This window comes from Bison bison, unplaced genomic scaffold (genome assembly GCF_000754665.1).
Source record: "Bison bison bison isolate TAMUID 2011002044 unplaced genomic scaffold, Bison_UMD1.0 scf7180017864309, whole genome shotgun sequence".
Classification (NCBI taxonomy): domain Eukaryota; kingdom Metazoa; phylum Chordata; class Mammalia; order Artiodactyla; family Bovidae; genus Bison; species Bison bison.
The window spans coordinates 2,087,230-2,108,335 of NW_011494881.1; the positions used below are offsets into that span (position 1 = coordinate 2,087,230).

At 37.9% G+C, this 21,106-nt stretch overlaps 1 protein-coding gene across 2 annotated transcripts in view; it reads right to left on the minus strand.

Moving 5' to 3' along the window:
- Positions 1–21,106, minus strand: part of CTNNA3 (catenin (cadherin-associated protein), alpha 3) — a 1,923,005-nt gene that overhangs the window by 1,849,044 nt on the left and 52,855 nt on the right. For both annotated transcript variants that reach the window (XM_010852148.1, XM_010852149.1), the window contains exon 2: positions 14,833–14,936. In XM_010852148.1, coding sequence (XP_010850450.1) covers positions 14,833–14,931 — 99 coding nt within the window. In that variant the 5' untranslated portion in view covers positions 14,932–14,936. The remainder of the gene's footprint in view (positions 1–14,832; positions 14,937–21,106) is intronic.

Below are 21,106 nucleotides of genomic sequence, written 5' to 3' on the forward strand. Positions count from 1 at the left end.
ATGGCTAACAAACACATGAAAAGATGCTCAACATTACTCATTATTATAGAAATGCAAATCAAAACCACAATGAGATATCACCTCACACCGGTCAGAATGGCCATCATCAAAAACTTGACAAACAATAAATGCTGGAGAGGGTGTGGAGAAAACGGAACACTATTGCACTGTTGGTGAGAACATAAATTGATACAACCAGTATGGAAGACGGTATGGAGATTCCTTTAAAAACTAGGAATAAAACCACCATATGACCTAGCAGTCCCACTTCTAGGCATATACCCTGAGGAAACCAGGGTTGAAAAAGACACATGTATCCCATTGTTCATTGCAGCACTATTTACAATAGTTAGAACACGGAAGCAACCTAGATGTCCATTGACAGATGAATGGATAAAGAAGTTGTGGTACATATACACAATGGAATATTACTCAGCCATAAAAAGGAATGCATATGAGTCAGTTCTGATCAGGTAGATGAACCTAGAACCTATTATACAGAGTAAAGTGAGTCAGAAAGAGAAAGATAAGTATCGTATTCTAATGCACATATACAGAATCTAGAAAAATGATTCTGAAGAATTTATTTACAGGGCAGCAATGGAGAAAGAGAAATAGAGAATAGACTGATGGACGTGGGGAGAGGGGAGGAGAGGGTGAGATCTATGGAAAGAGTAACATGGAAACTTACATTACCATATGTAAAATAGATAGCCAACAGGAATTTGCTGTATGGCTCAGGAAACTCAAACAGGGCTCTGTATCAAACTAGAGAGGTGAGATGGGGAGGGAGATGGGAGGGAGGTTCAAAAGGGAGGGGATATATGTATACCTATGGCTGATTCCGGAGAAGGCAATGGCAACCCACTCCAGTACTCTTGCCTGGAAAATCCCATGGACAGAGGAGCTTGGAAGGCTGCAGTCCATGGGGTCGCTAAGAGTCGGATTCGACTGAGTGACTTCACTTTCACTTTTCACTTTCATGCATTGGAGAAAGACATGGCAACCCACTCCAGTGTTCTTGCCTGGAGAATCCCAGGGACGGGGGAACCTGGTGGGTTGCCGTCTATGGGGTCGCACAGAGTCGGACACGACTGAAGCGACTTAGCAGCAGCAAGCAGCAGCATGACTGATTCATGTTGTGGTTTGATGGAAAACAATAAAGTTTTGTAAAGCAATTATCCTTCAACAAAAAAATAAATTAAAAAAAAAAGAAATATGAGTGGTAAAATGAACAAAAAAAAAGCTCATAAAAACAAAAAAGAGCAGGCACACAATTTTTATTACTGAATTTCATTTCAAATAAAGGATAAAAAATCATATTATTAGGCTGCCACAATAAAGTACAACAGAGTGAGTAGCTTAAAAAACAGAAATTTCTCACAGTTATGGAGTCTAACAGTTCAAGGTCAAAGTGTCAATAGGGCTGATTTCTTAAACCTCCCTCATTGGCTTACAGGTGGTTACTTCTCACTGTGACATGTTCTTTTCTCTGTCCACACATCCCCGGTGTCTCTCTCTGTGTTTTCTAATCTTCTAAAATTGGATTAGGTCATATTGGATTAGGACCCACCATCAAGATCCAATTTTAAACTCAACGCCTCTCTAAAGACCCTACTTCAAAATACAGTCACATTCCAAGGTACTGAGGGCTTGGGCTTAACATATGAATTTAGGAGGAACACAGTGTAGTCTTCAACAGCCCTCACTTACAAATGATACAGAAAATATAAAACAAACATCATCTTTTAAAATATACTTTAGGATTTTGTTTGTTTGTTAGATTAACAATCACAACTAACTAGAGCTTGTAAGTAATCTTGGAGCTATTAAGGAATGATAACAAAGCACATGTAGATCCCACTCCAATTCCACTAGCTCTCTAGACCAAACAGATGGCATAACAGAGCAGATATTTACATGACAAACATATAAACAGCTGTAGCTAAATGTCCTAATCCAGAAAGCACATTTATTCCCAGAAAAAAAAAAAATATATATATATATATATATAACTTAAACACATCTAGGAAAAGATCACACACTGAGAGTAATATCAAATATTAGTTTCTTTCCATTTTTACTTACCTCCTTAAAACTCAAAATCAAACAAACAAAAAACAAAGCAAGTTTGGACTCTACCATTAATTTATTCAACAAATATTTATGGTGCACCTGCATGACAGTAAGCTTCATTCTACTGAGGGGAGAGAGAATAAACAAACACAAAAATAATTGTATAGCATAGTAGTGGTTATTGACGTGTGCTGTAAAGAAAGTAAACAAGGGTATGGAAACAGATGAGAGATGGGAAATATAGATTTGGTATCAGAGAAGGCCGATATGATTAGAGAATAAGGACACCAAGGAAGTAGAGAAGACTTTTGAATATCTGGGGGGAAATATTTCAAACAGAAAGTGCAAGGTCTGCCAAATCAATTTTTGTTGGTATGTTCCAGGAGCAGCAGGAAGGCTAGTGTACCTCCCACAGAATGAGAGGAGAATATAAAAGATGAGGTCAGGCTGGCAGGCTACTTTGAGAGAATAGACAAGATTGGGCAGGGATCTGGGAGAGGAGTGAAAAGTACATAGGAGGTTGTTGCAGTAGCCCCAGTGGAGACCACCTTGGCTTGTTCCAGGGAGCAGTGGTGGAGTTGTTGAGAAGTGGCAGAATTCTGGTAAATCTGAAGTGAGTCAACAGGGTTTGCTTATAGATTGTATATGGATTATGAAAGAAACAGGAGGTCAAGAATAACTCTATGGCGCATAACCTGAGCAACCAGGTATAGAGATAATACAACTTTAAAAGAAATGAGTAGGGAAGAGGAATCAAGAGTTGAGCTCAGACATTTTAGGTTTGCCTATTAGAGTTGCTAAGCTGGAGACTAGTATACAATTCCAGAGTTGAGAGAAGTTATGGACCAGAGATTTGTTTATTATGACTTACATTTTCATTTTAACTACTCATGTATCAATGGTTTTGCTAGTCTTAATAAAAATTTCAAAGATATTTGAGAACACTGTTTGTTTTCCAAAGTCATGAAACAATGAGATCTCTGAAAACAAAGGACAGCTAGAGAAGTTATAGGACTTAGCTTTGGGCACTCCCAACACTGAGACGTAGTTATCCCACAGGATACCCAACCATGAACTCTATTAATCCTAGGATATATGGCTTTTGTGATTTTAAATGTAACTGTTTGGAAAAGAACTTTTTTTATACAGAGCAATGATTCAGAGGCAAATGCAGCCTTCAGTAAAAAATGTAAAGTTAATGTTAATTATAGTCTCCTTCTCTTCAAATGTTTTCAAAAATGAGGAGAAAAATTATCAAGATGCTGAATTAAGAAAACCAAGGAGAAATTAAATTCATGCTGCTATGTACACCTAAATCAAGCGTTAATCATTCTGGTAAATCAATAACCAATAGTTTTAGCCAAACTGATTTAAAGAAATGCTGAGCAAGAAAAAGCAAAAGGATAATTGTTTCCATCAGTAACCATTGACTGCTTGAAGGAAACAAAATAAGAAGCAAAAAGTCCAATTAGCCCAAAGCTGGCCCTAAAATCGAAAATGGGTTGATCTCATATGCTGTAGTTCAAGCATATCCACAGGGCCCCTTGGTCAATCCAGTCCATCATTCCACTTCCAGCAGTGATTGATGTGGGATATGGTTATGACCCCTAATTCTCTGTTCCAGCTTTTAAAATAATCATTTATAACCTTTTAACCATAATATTGAATAAACTATGCCAGTATGCTTTGCTAACACAAAATCATGGTTTTATATGAATTTAGGTGCTACTATCTGTCACCAAATTATCCATTTACTCTAGGCCATCAAATTTACTCCTGTTCTATTCTAACATAAAACTCTTTTTTATTAAAGATGTCCAGGGAAAAATATACAAAAATCACCTGCTTCAAACATGAATAAGAAATAACAAACAAAAAGCCAGAATGACCTAATGAGATAGTGATTAGATTTGTAGGACTCCATAGTCAAGATTTTATAACAAAATAATATGGTTTAAATATAACCCATCAGCGATGTAAATGATGATGTTCAGTTTAAAATTGATTAGGTCGTGTCCATCTTATTTCTCATGATTGTCTCTAAATTGAGAAAGCCATTTTTGCCTTATTTTTTTAAGTTAAATATTTAGTCAACAATCTTGAACCCTTTTGGCCAATGCTTGATTTATACATCTTAAAGTTCCTTCTTCAAAGCATCGGGATATTTCCATAGTCCTTTAATTTTAAAACACCATCAATTATAATATATACCATCAATTTAACCACTTCTTTTCAGAATGCAAGTGTAGATAATATTTTGTCAGTAATGAACCTGTCAAATCCAAGGCTGAGCCATGAGTCATATTATACAAGGAAAGGAGAGAGCAGAGGAAAAAAAATACTGTCTTTGAGTTTCAAAGCTCACTTTCTTGCAGTCCTAAGCAAGAACAATTGTGAAAGCCATTAGAGAAACAGAAAACTATTTTCTAAATTTATTAACTCCCATTAGCAGAAGCTGGATTTGATAGACTAGAAAAACATAGAGTCATATGAAAACGATCTGGTGAGACAGGAAAAAGAAGTGGGGACACTCTCCTTAACTAGCCCCAAGAGACTATGGAAAGAAGGAGCTCAGAGGTAAGAAACACAAGCAAAATACCCTTCCTTATTCCCCCTCTCTGAACTCACCCGTACCGGGTTGGGGTCAGGGTAGGAGGCAGGGGGAGTGCTCTTTTAGCATGATTGTGGCAAACGCTGAAAGCAGAGGGATTTGGCTCCATTCAATGGCAACCCACTCCAGCCTGGAAAATCCCATGGATGGAGGGGCCTGGTGGGCTGCAGTCCATGGGGTCGCTAGGAGTCAGACACAACTGAGCGACTTCACTTTCACTTTTCACTTTCATGCATTGGAGAAGGAAATGGCAACCCACTCCAGTGTTCTTGCCTGTAGAATCCCAGGGATGGGGGAGCCTGGTGGGCTGCTGTCTATGGGGTCTCACAGAGTCGGACACGACTGAAGCAACTTAGCAGCAGCAGCAGCTTTGGGACTCTGGAAGAAAACTGCCTCAAAAGCTGCTGTGAACAAACCCTGGGGTAGCCATAGTGTAATCTTGGCATCACTGTGTAAATAGATAAAAGGAAGGCCAGTTTAGCTTTCCTAAGCCACTCTTGATTCCCATGAAGTATTGATAAGACCCAGACCATCCTAGATACCCTGAAAGACAATCAAAGTATGACTGAATTGAAGATTGGTGGGCTTTCCCTGAGCCCACAATGGTGAGAACCAAGGTAATCCTACAGCAAAGACTGAGAGGTAGAGAGATAATGCCAGGCACTTGATGGAGGATGTAGGTGGGACTTGGCATGAAGTACCATCAGGGCCAAGGTGAGGTTAAGGCATCTGTGGAGAACCATGGACCTTAAGCAGGCTGAAAAGAGCACTCTACAAACTTTATCAGCTATAGACCGTATCAGAAAATGCACAGTGGTTTCCAGAGGACTCATGCATGGTAGTGGTCACCCCTCAAAGGTCACCATTCAGGAGAGCATTCCAGACCAACCATCCAGCAGTAATAGACACTAAGTGTCCAAAGGTTACCACAGGGATCCAAAGGCCCCATCTCCCATCTCCATGAGCTCACATAAACAACACTCTTCACCCCAACCACACATTTCTGATCCAAAGAACCTGAGTAGTTACCAGAAAGGAGGATTTATATTGCTGAATCATACCAGTTTGCCAATCTTATTGGCCCAGTCCAATTTAGACTGAGAGATTTATCCCAATCTCCAGGGAATGGGAGCTTATGAGGAATATCAAATCACTTATGAAAGACAGAAGAGCTTAAGTGTACTGTGGATAAATCTGTGATCCCTACAAGTATCAAAAAGGAAAACTACATTAAAATGTTCATATCCATTCTATGATGCATTCTAATTTCAGAAATGTTAAAAATATGAGAGGGAGAACGCAGAAAAATGTGTCTAAACTGAAGAACTGCAGTATCTTGCAAGTCAGGGTTGAGAATGCAAATTGTTTCCTAAAAGAAAAAAACTCATGAAAATCACAACCACATTTGTTAAGCCTTAATTTACAGAGCATTCAGTACTGTGAATATATACATATATATATATATATATGTACAGTTGACCCTTAAACAACACGGGTTTGAACTACAAGTGTCCACTCAAATGTGGATTTATTTCAGTAGTAAATACTACATCTGAGGCTGCCTGAATCCACAGCTTCGGAACCATGAATACCTAGGAATCTCAGATGCAGAGAGCCAGCTGTAAGTTATATGCAGATTTTCAATTGCACAGAAGGTATGTACTCCGAACCCCTGCATTGTCCAAAGGTCACCTGCATGTACGAACTCAGCTATAACAAAGTTAAGCAACTTTCCCAGAGATTTTATATATATGTGTGTGTGTGTGTGTGTATATATATGTGTGTGTATATATATATATATATATGCCAAGACAAACTGTGTCATGGTTCCAAACATCGTAAAGAAGAAGCACCAGCTCTTGAAAATGTCATTTCTCAGGCCATGCTTCCTAGTGTCCAAAAACCAATTTCTGGGTAGAACATTATCTCTTGGCATGAGACTAACCACAGGCTTGGAGAGAGAAGGGAGTGAGGGTGGCTAAGTCTAAGTCAAAATGTGGGAAAGGTAAATCTCCTTAAGAAGAAATGCACTGGTCACACAAGACAATCACTAAGAAATCCCCTTCAAAGACTCAACTGCAGAGCAATGAATGAGTATCAGTTAGGACTCTCCTGGTGACTTTACCACGTACACACCAGCAGGTAACTAAAGATACAGGGCAGTGGTTTTCAACTCTGGCTACGCAGGTTGCTATTTAAATTTGAAATTTACAATCTCCTACACTAGCTTCTCAAACTTTAAAGTGATACAAATAACATGGGATCTTATTATACCATATATATATATATATATATTTTTTTTTTTTAGTAGAACAAAGAATATATTTCTAGTTGGTGATTTAATATACCTTTTCTTTTCATGGTCTATAGTTTTTCTTTTTATATTTTTTAACACCAAAAACATCTTGTATGGGGCATAGGTGATTAACAATGTTGTGGTAGTTTCAGGTGAACAGCAAAGAGACTCAGCCATACATGTATCCATTCTCCCCCAAACCCACTTCCCATCCAGGCTGGCACATAACATTGAGTAGAATTCCAAGTGCTATACAATAGGTCTTTATTGGTTATCCATTTTAAATATAGTAGTGTGTACATATTTGATTCAGTGGATCTAGGACAGGGTTCTGCATTTTTTAAGAGTTTCTAAATGAGCCTGATACTGGCAGTCCATGGACAACACTCTGGCAGCAGCAAAAATTTCTGGGTAGAACATTATCACTTGGCATGAGACTAACCACAAAGCCTGAGAGGCTTTCAAAAATACTGTTAATGAGATCCTACTCCAGATATTCTGATTTGATTGGCTTAGCTGTAGGCTGGGGCTATCAGGATGTTTATAAGTTCCTCAAGTGATGCCCTTTTGCAGCTAAGGTTGAGAAAAACTGGTTACAGGTAATTGTAAAGGTAAACTTCATGTGATGTAATACCACACTGTAATTTCAGACTTGTGTATTATGAATCTCTTCCCTCATTTGCAGTTCCTCCACCTAACGCTGGCAAACAAAACATGCCTTGGGTACTCAGAATCCTAGCATCCACCATAATCTAATCCATACATAGATCTATATCACCATAATCTAATACCAAAATACTATAATCTAATCCATGCATAGATCCATAACATAGTGGCTTGCTGGATAAAGGATAGCTGCAGAACATGGATCCCACCTCTCAGCTGCAGTGATTTTCCTAGAGCTGCTACTAATAGCCCCACTGGGATCTAGGAGAACTAAGCATATCACAAACAGAGCTGATAAAGGAGGTTCCCCCAGGAATTCCTTACAAATTTATTCAAGATGGACACTATCCAACCCTATTAGAAAGACAAAGAAGGGGCACCATTCTGGGGCAAGCTTTGCTCCAGGAAGCAGAACCATGCTCACCACTGGCTGATATAATTGCCAGGCCAGCAATTTTCACACTGTAATCACCTGGGAGCTTTAAAAATTACTACCTAGTCCTACTCCCAAAGATTCTGATTTAATTAGTTTCCTGTGTGGCCTGAGCGCTGGGAGGTTTATAAGCTCCCCCAGGTGAATTTAATGTGCAGTCAGGGCTAAAAACCACTGGGCTAACAGGATCTTAACACTAAGAGGAATTTTCTGAACTGCCTAGTTAGTACTCTTCCCCCAGTGAGGCTTTTGTGTCTCTCACAGGGCTTAGCCACCAACCACTCCATCATAATTTATCTCACAAGGGCTCTCAACTGTGTGTGAGACATTGCACATTTCTTTTCCTTCCTTAACCAGTGTGAGTGCAGAGTATCTCCATGAGGAAATGATCAGTCTAGAGCAGGGGTCTGCAAATTAAGTACCAAGAGCCAAATCTTGCCACTTACCTTTTTCTGCAAATAATGTTTTATTGGAACACAGTCACATCCACTTGTTTATATATTGTCTATGGCTGCTTTCAAACTAAAACAGAAGAGTAGTTATAACAGAGAATCTATGGCTGTTATTGGGCTGCACGCCACAGGCCAGCAAGCCTTGTAGTTACCCATCCTCCAGACTGAATAAAAAGTCAGTAGACAGGGACAAAGACATCAATGGTTTATTGGTCAGAAAGATCTTACACAAAAATTCCTGGAGAAACACCCCACCTTTACAGCACACAGTGGGCAGGACATGGCAGCAGTCTTCGCTACTAGGGGGAGAAGGAGGCCACTGTTTATGTGGGGAACTGATGTCAGGTGCGATTCTCAGTTAACAAGGACTAATTAAGCCCTATAATTAAGAGGATTGGATCTAATATGAGTGAATCAGGGACTGGTCAAGAAGGAGGGTCTACAGAAAGCAGAGAACACCCATCCTGAATGGCCTAACCACACAGCTATCAAAGCTGAAACTACTATCTGGACCCGGGCACAGAAGAAGTTTACCAACCACTGGTCTAGCGATATGGAGGTGTCAAGCTGCAGCAATATCTTCTGGGACAAGCTGAGTGTTCTAAAACAGACCAGGGGATTCTATGAAGGGCAGAATCACACCATAAGCAGTGAAAACGTCCACATCTTGGAGTATATGGACATCTAGGGTATATGGACAGCTGAATCACAATTGCTCCCATCAATCTAGCCGTTTCTACTAAGGCAAGTGGACCTGGACTTATCAGTCTATACCACCTGGTTGCCTACACAACCAGTTTATAAGAAAAAGATCTTATTTCACAGCTAAACTGGAAGTGGATATCTGTGAGATCAATCAGAATTTGTGGAGAAAAAGATTGAAAGAAAAAGTATTAACAGAAGTGAAGTGGATCAGAGGTAATCAGAGAACCCAGAACAACAAGGCAACAACATTGGTGCATTTTTTAAAAATCAGAGTCTGATAGAATAAAAGGTCTAAGAAGCAAGCTGAGAGGAAGCGAAGTATGTTCAGAGACAGATATCTGTCCACAGCTAAGGTCAAAGCTAAAAAGTTCTGGTGGGGGTGTTTCCCTTGCATGTTTACCATGCACATTCCCATGGACTTGTGCTATTTTAATCAGCTACTATTTTTTCTTATCCTTATTTTAAGAAGTGGCTTCTTTTTTCTCAACTATTTTGTTTCTCAAGGAATATTGTAGCCTAACAACTTTCCCATGGGAGCAGTTTTCCAGCAGTAAGAGAATGCAGAAATTGAAGAATTCACTTTATAAGAAACAACTCAACTATACTGATCATCTTAAAATTTAAAACATTAAAGAGGCAGAATTAAGTTTATTTCTTCATCCCATCATACAAATAACATCTTTATACTTACTACGCTTTGCATGTAAGTACTTAAAAGATATTTAATTTACTAACTTTCAAGGTTACTTGTTAAGATTATAGTCAAAACTCCAATATTTGCTTTTAAAGTAATCTACAAGAACAGTATATGTGCTCAGCCCTGTCTTTGAGATTTTCTTGGAACCTTCAAGATTAATTTTGACATGAATTCTATTGATAGGATAATCAGCAAGGATGCAAAAAAAAAAAAAGAAGCTTGGAGATAAAATCAAAGAAATATAAGTAAAAGGCATCATGCTCATTCAAAATGGCCCCTAAAATGACAGAAAACAACCACAGACAAATGAAAAATTTTCTGAAAGAAACAAAGGAAATTATATTCTAGGATGCTAAGAAGCCAAAGGAGGTCCTCTCCCTGCTACCTGGAAGTCAATCAAATCTCTCTGTAGAACAATGGAAATAAACCCTTTGGGCATCAACATCTAGACTGGGGTATATCAGAGAAGTCCTCCATAGAAGTCAAAGAGGAAAGAAAAACATGGTGCTTAGAAAAAGAATTAGTGTCTAGTTTGTCATCTAGACACTTAAGACAAGGAGAAGAGAGAAATTAGGGGAAAAGCTGAAAGGGGCTGTTCTCATAGGAATTTCATGTGATTCTAGGTACACATAATTCATTGGGGCATATGTGACAGAGTGAAGCACAGTTTGGAAGAAAGGTATTTTCTCCTCTTCTGAAAAAGCCCAGTGTCATTCTGCTACTTTGAAAACTTAGAGGTACTGAGACCTTGGCACGTCCATTTCCAGTCTTAAAAATGGGCATCTTTGGCAGTTACCTTCTACACATCAACTAGAGGAAACCAGGCAAAGTGGATAGACTAGTTTGGGAGAACTGATGAGTCAAACATCAGAGACTTCAAAAACGAGATGAAGGGAAGAGCAGAAGAGAAGCTTTACAGGAAAATCTCCTATAATAAGTAAGTGAAGGCCGTTACAAGAACCCTTGATTACTGCCACTAATGGAACTTCTTCTGAAGTTTTAGCCACTGATGAAGAGGTAGGAGGCCAGGGAATCAGCTGACAAAGGAAGACAAGCATCAGGGCTATACGGTAGATGCTCAAGGAAACCGGAAACTGTGAGGCCCCACAGAGGCTAGAGTATTATTTTGAGACTAGTTTGTGGTTTGGAAATTGGACGGATCCATTAAAACCATGGGAGCTAGGAAACCTTATTGTCCCTCAACAGCATGAGTTTGTGGATCCAAACTTGAAAATTGCTCCAACAGAACTCTCCTCCATATCTCTACTTCTTTCTGTGTGTTGCTCGGCTTTGCACACTATATAACTGTTTAATGCTGGGTAACTGCTTAACTATACCCAAAGTCAATTCCCAAAAGAGAGGATGGCAATAGGACCAATTTACCATCATACCCCAGAGGCAGAGCTCTCATGCCAGACTGCCTCACTGGCTTCTTGCCAACCTATAATTGTCAATAAGTCAGTTGCCCACCCTGATAAGGTCAGATGTGATCAGAGTGGAAAGGTGACTAATCAGATGGAGACTTAATGAAAAAAGAACCCCTGAAAAGGTAGCAATGGAAAAATAATGGTTTTCAGGGCTGTTCACAAATATTCCCATCCTCCTGGGCACAGAACAAGATCACACATCTAGCATCCCCACTGACCACATGACTTGCTTTGACAAAAGCAATGTGAGTGGAACTGACATATGTCACATCCAGGTGGACAATTTAGGAGCCCTTGCATGATTCATAGTGTTCCCTTTCCCTGTTGTAACCATAGTGGAAATAAATATGAGATGGAATATACATTAGCCTGGGTCCCTGAGTGCCTGAATTAAAGCAGAGACCTCCCAGCCAACTCACTTTAAACATGTAGCTTGAGCAGGAAATGAACCTTTGTTAAGCCAAAATCACTGCAGATGGTGATTGCAGCCATGAAATTAAAAGACGCTTACTCCTTGGAAGGAAAGTTATGACCAACTTAGACAGCATATTAAAAAGCAGAGACATTATTTTTCCAGTAGTCATGTATAGATGTGAGAGTTGGACTATAAAGAAAGCTGAGCGCTGAAGAATTGATGCTTTTGAACTGTGGTGTTGGAGAAGACTCTTGAGAGTCCCTTGGACTACAAGGAGATCCAACCAGTCCATCCTAAAGGAGATCAGTCCTGGGTGTTCATTGGAAGGACTGATGTTGAAGCTGAAACTCCAATACTTTGGCCACCTGATGCGAAGAGCTGACTCATTTGAAAAGACCCTAATGCTGGGAAAGATTGAGGGCAGGAGAAGAAGGGGACGACAGAGAATGAGATGGTTGGATGGCATCACCGACTCAATGGACATGGGTTTTGGTAGACTCCGGGAGTTGGTGATGGACAGGGAGTCCTGGCATGCTGCAGTTCATGGGGTCACAAAGAGTTGGACACGACTGAGTGACTGAACTGAACTGAAGCCTTAAGAGATTTGGAGGTTGCTTTATCATAGCATAGCCTAGCTTATGCTGACTGATAAAAAATTGAGCAGATATTCTTAAACTTGACCCAATGCATATTATAGAGTATATAAAAGCCATCCCTAAGGGACTCCCAGAAATAGATGTGAAACACTATCGAAGTGGAAACCACGAAAAGGCTAAGAGGTCCTACAAGAGTTAGAAGTGAGAGACAGTGATAATGTTTATTACTATTGATCTAACTCTATATTTACCACTTGAAAACATGAAATATAGTTATGTCAGAAAATATATTTGAACCTTTGCCCCCGCAAAAGATCTTCTGTCTTCATTGGAGATAACATTATGAGGAGCTTGTTATTGTTCTTAAGAGATTTTAAATTAATTGTTCTAGCTCACATTCTACATGAATCTGACACATAGAAAATTATATTCTGTGGCAAATAAGATTATAGATGGGTCCATTATGTAACAACTGTAGCATGCTTTAGCAGTTTATATCTCCTTCAGAGAGTATACAACATAGAGATGTAAATTCTTTTAATCGCAATTCTGCATAAATAGACTTTCTGCACTGCATTGCCAAACTTGGATCTTGAAAGTGATAAAGTACAGATGCCTACAGTTGCAATCATAAAAATGTAATTGCTGAGAAAAAAAATTATTTCTGATCCATTGGAGGAATTTATTACAGAAGGATGCAACTGTGTAAGTTATCACACATAGAAAATGAAAGTGAATGACTGAAATATATCCCAGCCTGAACATCCCTGCAAAATGACCTAGTGATTTACCTGTGCCCAAAAGAAAAAAAATAGATTAAAGATAAATCAAGTTTGGTTGGAAAGACTGGTAACTATAAAAAGAGCAGAATAAAGATTTATGAATCAATGAATTTGGAAGTCAGAGTGACATAATAATATCTATGACCAATTACTCCAAAAATTAAAATGTAATTTTGACTTTGAGTTATATACAGAGATGGTAAGTAATTTCTGTGGAACCTTGAAAGCAAAGGAATATAACATGAAGATAAATAATGACAAAAGGTGAGACTTTTTTAATGGGATTAGTAAATGATAACTTTATCTGGTGGCATTATGAACTTAGGGATCATTAACTTCTTTTGGAATGTTTTCCACTATAATCCGAGACTATATTACATGCTTAAAATACACAATGCAACAATTTCAAATTAAACACTCTGAAAAAAAAGAATGTGATGATATATTTAGTATGATGTTATTCTAGTAAAAAATATTTAATTTAATGGAATTTTTTATTGTATTGATAGGTAATACATGATCAAAGTGACGAGAAGGTTGTTCATCAAATCCAAATTAATGACTCTGACTTTGAAATGTACTGGTTTTTTGTAAGGAGAATCCCATTATAATGAAAATCAAGAGCTTGGGCAAATAATTTTATTGTACAAAAATTCTCTTTTTAACATGAGACAATTCTGTGGGTGGCAAAGACAGGGGCTTCAGTGAAGTTTCAGAGTCATCTAATATCAATTTCATACCAGATATTAGTATCTTATAGACTGCCAAAGTTCATGATTAAGCTATCATCAGTGAGGCACATGTTTTAAATCATCTTTCCAGTAGGAGATATGCTAAGTAAAAATATGTACAAAGCTTATTCTTAGAGCTACTCTCCTCCCTACCATCCACCTCACAAAGAAGACAAGCAGAAAATGTTTAAATCAGAGGTAAGGTCAGTGTCATTTCTCACTTAAGAAACCCTAGAGTACTTCAAGGCCTTAGAAAAAGGGACAATTTGTCTTAGGGGATATGATGGAAAGTAAGTCTAAAGAGGAGTTTTCTCACAAATTTGGGGTTAAAAACAAAAAATTTAAATCTATACTATAGTATAAGTTTCTCCAAGCTCTACTCTAAGACAAGCCAATAAATAAAACCTGGGCTTACATAATAAAGTCAGAGAATCATTATGCATATTATCAAGGAATTATTCACTTTATGGAAAGATTTTTATTATAGAATAACTTAAATATCTGCTTTTCTCATACATTTTGGTATTTTAAAATAATTTCCTATTTGACAGATGAGCCACCATGTGCTCTGAGGCAAGTCACTGAAATTCTTTAGGGTGTTTCTAGCTGTTTCCTCTTCCGTGTAATAAGAATGGTTTTAACCATGCTGCCTGCCTCACTCAGTTTTCATGACAATTGAACAAGATAATTTGCATAAAGGTACTTTCAAAACTGCATATGCATATTATTACTTTTTTGCTTTTTAAAGAGAATCTGGGGAGGAACTTTCAGAATGTTATCATTATTATTACTAAATAGATACCTTCGTACACTTTAAAACATCTTAAAAGACAATTTTGGATAACATATCATTCTATAAAAATCAAATCTTTCCATTATTTATTTTTCCTATGTTCTTAGTACTTTTGCAGTTACTATTCATTGTAATTTCCATGTTATCAATACCTGGATTATGAGAGGCTCCAGTAGTTTCTCTACAGTGAATGTCTGGACCCGCAGATCCTGAGGATTGATACTCAGTGTGATTGGTGTTTCAGCTGACATGCTGCCTGTGCACAAAAACAAAAAGACATTTACTAATAAAGAAAAAATACTTTCTAGAGGAAAGCACTAATGAAAATCATAGCATATGTGTGCTTAGTATTCAAGCACCTCCTCCTGCTATCAGCTGTAGCCCTCAGAGGACAAAGGTGCCAAGTCCACCAACAGAGATACAAGATATTCCCCAACTGTTTTCTCAGGTCATGTTTCTGGGCTTGGGTCCTCTAACAAATTAATTTATGCTGGTTTGTTCATGACTAAAATTATAACCCAGCCAAGGTGAGTTTGCATTTGATCAGGAGTCTTAATTAAAAAAAGAATGGCTGAGTTGGTGAGAGATATCTTGCAGCAAACACATGCTTTGACTTCCACGAAATCATAAGCACTAAGGCAGCTAGAGCCCATATTTTGCCTGTTGTTAATGATCATTCAGATGAGGAATCAGGTAGGACTTTGGAAGACATGATACATCTCTCTATTTGGGGAATCATTTGAGGGTTTTGATTTGAAGAAGAACGTTTTGGGCAATTTACTTTCCTTTACAGAAAAGAAACTAACATAAATTGGCATCGTTATTATAAAAAGAAAGACAAATCTTCATATTTGGGCAAGACAAAATAAGAAAAACATTGCAAACCATTCTTTCAGACCTTAATATAAATCTTAAATGTTGGTTCAGTGAGACTTTTCAATAAGAATACATATATAGCAAGTGACCATGTATAGAATTTCATAACATATTCAAAGTAACACATCAGCCATGAAGACTATTACCCAAATTTCTAAGCCCACAAATCTATATTAACTTATTCACAGTCAATAATCTTCCAGCAAGTATTTACTGAAGGTTCACAAGATAACAGTAAGAAACACATCTGTACTATATATAACTTGGCTTATTATTAGCCTATAAACTATTATAGTCTATAGAAGTATGTGTTACTATCAATGCACAAATTTTTCCATTTAGTTGTTGCCTATTTTCTTTCAAAGTTTCTTCCAAACTTTCTTCTACATTTCTTATTTTCTTACAAAGTTCATTCGTAAAACCAAGGTTGGTTTTGGTTTTACAAATGGACTATGGAGATAGATGAATAAGTGAAAGAAAGAATGACACATTTTCATGAAATCATGTTCTATCCCAGAATCAGTCCTTTCAACACTCCTCTCAATCTCAGGGATTCTAGGAAAGAGTAGTGTTCTTTTTTCTATACCTCTGCCTCCAACCCCTAAGGGAAGTCAGAATCTCAGGGTAGGGTCCATGTTCACTCCAACTCCTTGCCCGAGAGTCTGCACCTATTCTCCTTCTACCTTTCTCAGATCCCACTGTTTTAGTTCCACATAATCAGCATCTCTCTGCCCTTCAGCCTCTCACGCTCTCTCACATCCTTCCCCTGGATCCATAAATGTTTTAGTGTATATATATCCAAAGATAATCATGATCTCTTCATGTACATGTAACTGAAAAGATCAGTGCTTCACTAAGCCTATACTATATGCCTGATACATGTACAGAGAGAGAGATGCACAAACAAAACCACCCTGTACAAAAAAAAAAAAAAAAATCTTCCTTATTGGCTCTTTTCTTGATGTAATTTAATTCTTAGATAATAATACTTTGTTAAATAGAGGCAAATATTATAGAGCCTAGAAACCTTCAGATCAGTTCAGTTGCTCAGTCGTGTCCGACTCTTTGCGACCCCATGAATTGCAGCACACCAGGCCTCCCTGTCCATCACCAACTCCGGGAGTCCACTCAGACTCACGTCCATCGAGTCAGTGATGCCAGCCAGCCATCTCATCATCTGTCGTCCCCTTCTCCTCCTGCCCCCAATCCCTCCCAACATCAGAGTCTTTTCCAATGAGTCAACTCTTCACATGAGGTGGCCAAAGTACTGGAGTTTCAGCTTTAGCATCAGTCCTTCCAAAGAAATCCCAGGGCTGATCTCCTTCAGAATGGACTGGTTGGATCTCCTTGCAGTCCAAGGGACTCTCAAGAGTCTTCTCCAACACCACAGTTCAAAAGCATCAATTCTTCGTCACTCACCCTTCTTCACAGTCCAACTCTCACATCCATACACGACCACAGGAAAAACCATAGCCTTGACTAGACGGACCTTTTTTGGCAAAGTAATGTCTCTGCTTTTCAATATGCTGTCTAGGTTGGTCATAACTTTCCTTCCGAGGAGTAAGCATCTTTTAATTTCATGGCTGCAGTCACCATCTGCAGTGATTTTGGAGCCCAGAAAAACAAAGTCGGACACTGTTTCCACTGTTTCCCCATCTATTTCCCATGAAGTCATGGGACCGGATGCCATGATCTTCGTTTTCTGAATGTTGAGCTTGGAGCCAACTTTTTCACTCTCCACTTTCACCTTCATCAAGAGACTTTTTAGTTCCTCTTCACTTTCTGCCATAAGGGTGGTGTCATCTGCATATCTGAGGTTATTGATATTTCTCCTGGCAATCTTGATTGCTCTCCAAATATATGCCACATGGCTACATTCCATGACTCTCTTACTACAAAAATGGATATATAAAGTATTCTTGAGAATAATAAGACTCTGCCAAAGACTGTCTCCAGTGACTCAACAGAGAAATTTGTACATATAGTCAAAATTGTGATTTCAAATAACTTATAATCAGATAAACTCATAATTAATATTTATAATTCTTTCATATATCTTATTAAAAACAGATAATTATGCTGAAATTTTCAAATGAAACAATTATGACAAATCTAATAATTTAAGAAAGCATTTAAGTACAATCACATCTCCAAAACTGAGTATACTATTAAAAATACTAACACTGTACATACTAATCACTTTTTGTATAGTATCAAAACATTTTCTAGTTAACTGAGGAAACTGATTTGGGGATCAAGGCAATAATAGGCATCAAACTGCAGAATTTTGCAAATGAACTCAAAGCAAGGTCAAAGTCTGACGAGTTTTTACCAACCTTTTGTAGCCATAATGCAATGTGAATCCAAAACTAAAATCCTGCTAGGGTATGGGTATTATAACCCAAGGCATTTGCAGTTCATAATCCACAAAACTTTAAGAGTTAGAAAGTATCTCTGAAACAATTCAAGGACACCTCCTACAGCGTCCTTCATTTCAACAATGTACTGGGAAATGAGATGCTCACTATACCATTAGATGCCAGTGATTACTTTTATAAAGTTCTTCCTCTTGTTGAGTTGAAATCTGACATTTTTTAACTTCTAACCCCTAGAGATAGGTTTATAAAGTGGGAAAGGTTCAGGTTTGGAAACAAGCAGACTAGATTAAACCCCAATTTTCAGAACTTAAGGGAGGAAAACAAATCTCTTGACAACAGTAATAGATGTCTCCAGGGGTAGTCTGTAAGGCAGAACAAAGTATCATGTGGATACTTCCTTTCTCCCAGGTTGCCTTTGTCCATATGCCTACATTTTCTTTACTCCACTTTATTCCTTGCTTTAAATTGAGCTTATAGCAATTTAAAACTCATTCAGTTTAACAAGTATTTCACTTTTAAGTGAAGTTAACTCTGAGAGGTCATGGGGGATACACATTCTATTAATGCTTCAGAAGAGTCCATGAGACCAAGGTGATGTGTCTTCCCAGAGCTCATATATACCCTTTCTGACATACTCAGTACCCCCAACTCTCTATTTAGTCCAAGTCCACTTCCAATGCCTATGCCAGCCTCTTTCTGCAACCCAAACTTCTAAGTGCAAATGACAACATGCCCATCCCCATACCTGAGAGGTAGCCAAGAGGCCGCTGTTTGCTGATGAGTATTATGGAGCTCAGACATGCAAGTTGTCCATTTGCATGTACCCAAGGCCTCTCAAGTACAAGATAGAGCCAGAAGTGGAAAGGAAAGGAAGCTGACCATCAGGGGCAGCACCTCATTCTAACAGGAAACGTCAAGGAATACAAGAATTCTAAATCCAGATCTATATCTTTCAGGTCAATTTGGAGGTATAGTTCTCAAGGCAGAAAGATAAGAGGATAGAACCTATTTTAGCAACTTGTTAGCTTTATTTGTAGCTTTCACATATGTAAGTATGGTATGCAGGCCTCCATGTATATTTTCATTCTGCTGACTACAAATGTTAAGGACAGAACTACCCAAACTTTCTAGCACTCCATATCACCAAGTTCTGCCCTTTTAGTCAGATTTGCTCTTTCATTCTATCCTCAATCTTCTAAAACATGCAGTTAACACAGAGGTACAGTAAAAAGGCATCAGTTCTTCCACATTTAGGGAAAGACTTTCAAGCTTCTGCAACAAAATTACTTCTCTTTTCCTCTCTGTTTCCCCCTCATTCAAATACTCTCTGTTATTACTTTTCCTTAAGTTTACTTGTTTCCATGCAAGAGTTGTTATTCGCTGCATATATTTCCTTACTCCTTTTATTAAAATTATTTTTGTGAACATTCAGCATTACATTCATGAGAAAATAAACAATTTAAAAACTCAAAAATACAACAAAATTCATAATTTATTGATATCTATGAAGATTAAACTGTTTTTCCATGTACCTATGTTTATTATTACTTATTTATTATTGACCCTTTCTCATGTGATTTTTCTCTAAGTAATCATTATACATCATCTCTATTAACATGGTTCTTTCTATGCCCTAATTATTGTCACAACATTAACACACACACACATGCATATGTGTATGAACACATTCACATGCCTTTGATGGCTTTATCTGAGAATAGATTTCTTTCCTTCAAGTTTAAAGTGCTTTGATGGTGTCAACAATTCTTCTATGAAAAGTATCTTTGGGCTTCATGAGATCCATTTGGGATCTCATATAGTGAAATAGAAAAGGGAAATACTTTTAGTAGGTCACAATCCCCACCATCTTCAGTGGTAAAGAATCTGCCTGTCAATGCAGGAGATGTGGATTCAATCCCTGGGTCAGGAAGATCCCCTGGAGAAGGAAATGACAACCCACTCCAGTATTCTTGCCTGGGAAATCCCATGGACAGAGGAGCTTGGCAGGCTACAGTGCATGGGGTCACAAAAGAATTGGACATGACTTAGTGACTAAACAACAAAAAAATCCCATGATCATTACAAATGTTAATATTAGCTGACACTGTACTTCTAAAATATCAGAAGAAAGGGTGAGCAACTAATTAAGGGTTTCCAAGTACTGAGATAGCTTCATGAAAGAGAACATTTATTTTAATTATCATTAAAAATTTCTATTGAGTACAAAACAAAAGTAGGCTTCACTCTCCCTCATCGGCATCCTGTAGAAGGTTTAGCTGAATGTGGTTAGGAGTAATGTGAAGGAGTGGAACCAAATGTTAATTGACCAAAAAATCATCTAAATTACAATAAACAGGTTTAAGTAAAGAAAAGGAAAACGGGGCATGGGGGATTTACTGCATAATTTAATCACAATTGATTTTGTAAAATTAAGTCTTAGCTAGAGTGAAACCAAATGGAAAGGGGACAACTATAATTTTAAAAATTTCCACTATAATGTCTACACATAGCTATTTTCCAAGTGTACTCCATCCCCACCCCAAACCCCCATTTGCATGCTTCCAATGCAATCATCTACTGGATTGTTTGTCCTGTCAAGAAAGAAATACACACATCTTTTACTCATTTGGTGAACAAAAGGAACTTAGGTTTGTCAGAGTCAATAAAATCAAGCAATTGTCTAATAATTGAATTTCTCTCTTTTCAGATGTTCTTCTTACATTTTACAATACTTTCCATGTATTTATTTAAGATCAATAATCAGTGTAAGCTCTTCTACCTTACCTTTTGGTCAGTTATAAGACCTAAGTGATTTGAGATCAGAGGCACCCCTAGACTATAGGGCACCATTCATTTATTCACTAATTCAACTTATATTTATTGTTTCTACTTTGTGCTAGTCATGGGAAAGGAGAGAGCATAAACAATAAACCTTATAACAGTAACATCATTTAGTGCCTTAGAAAAAGACATGCTAGCAAAAAAAGAAAAACAGAGTAAGTGATAAGAGAGTTGGGAGCAGACTGCAATATTAAATAAGATAAATATTAACCTCAATGAGAAGAGTACATTTGAGCAACGACTTCAGGAGGTTAGGAAATTAGCCAAGCAGAGGTCTGGGAGAAGAGCATTCTAGGCAGAGATAACAACTGGAGAAAAAACCTAATGACAG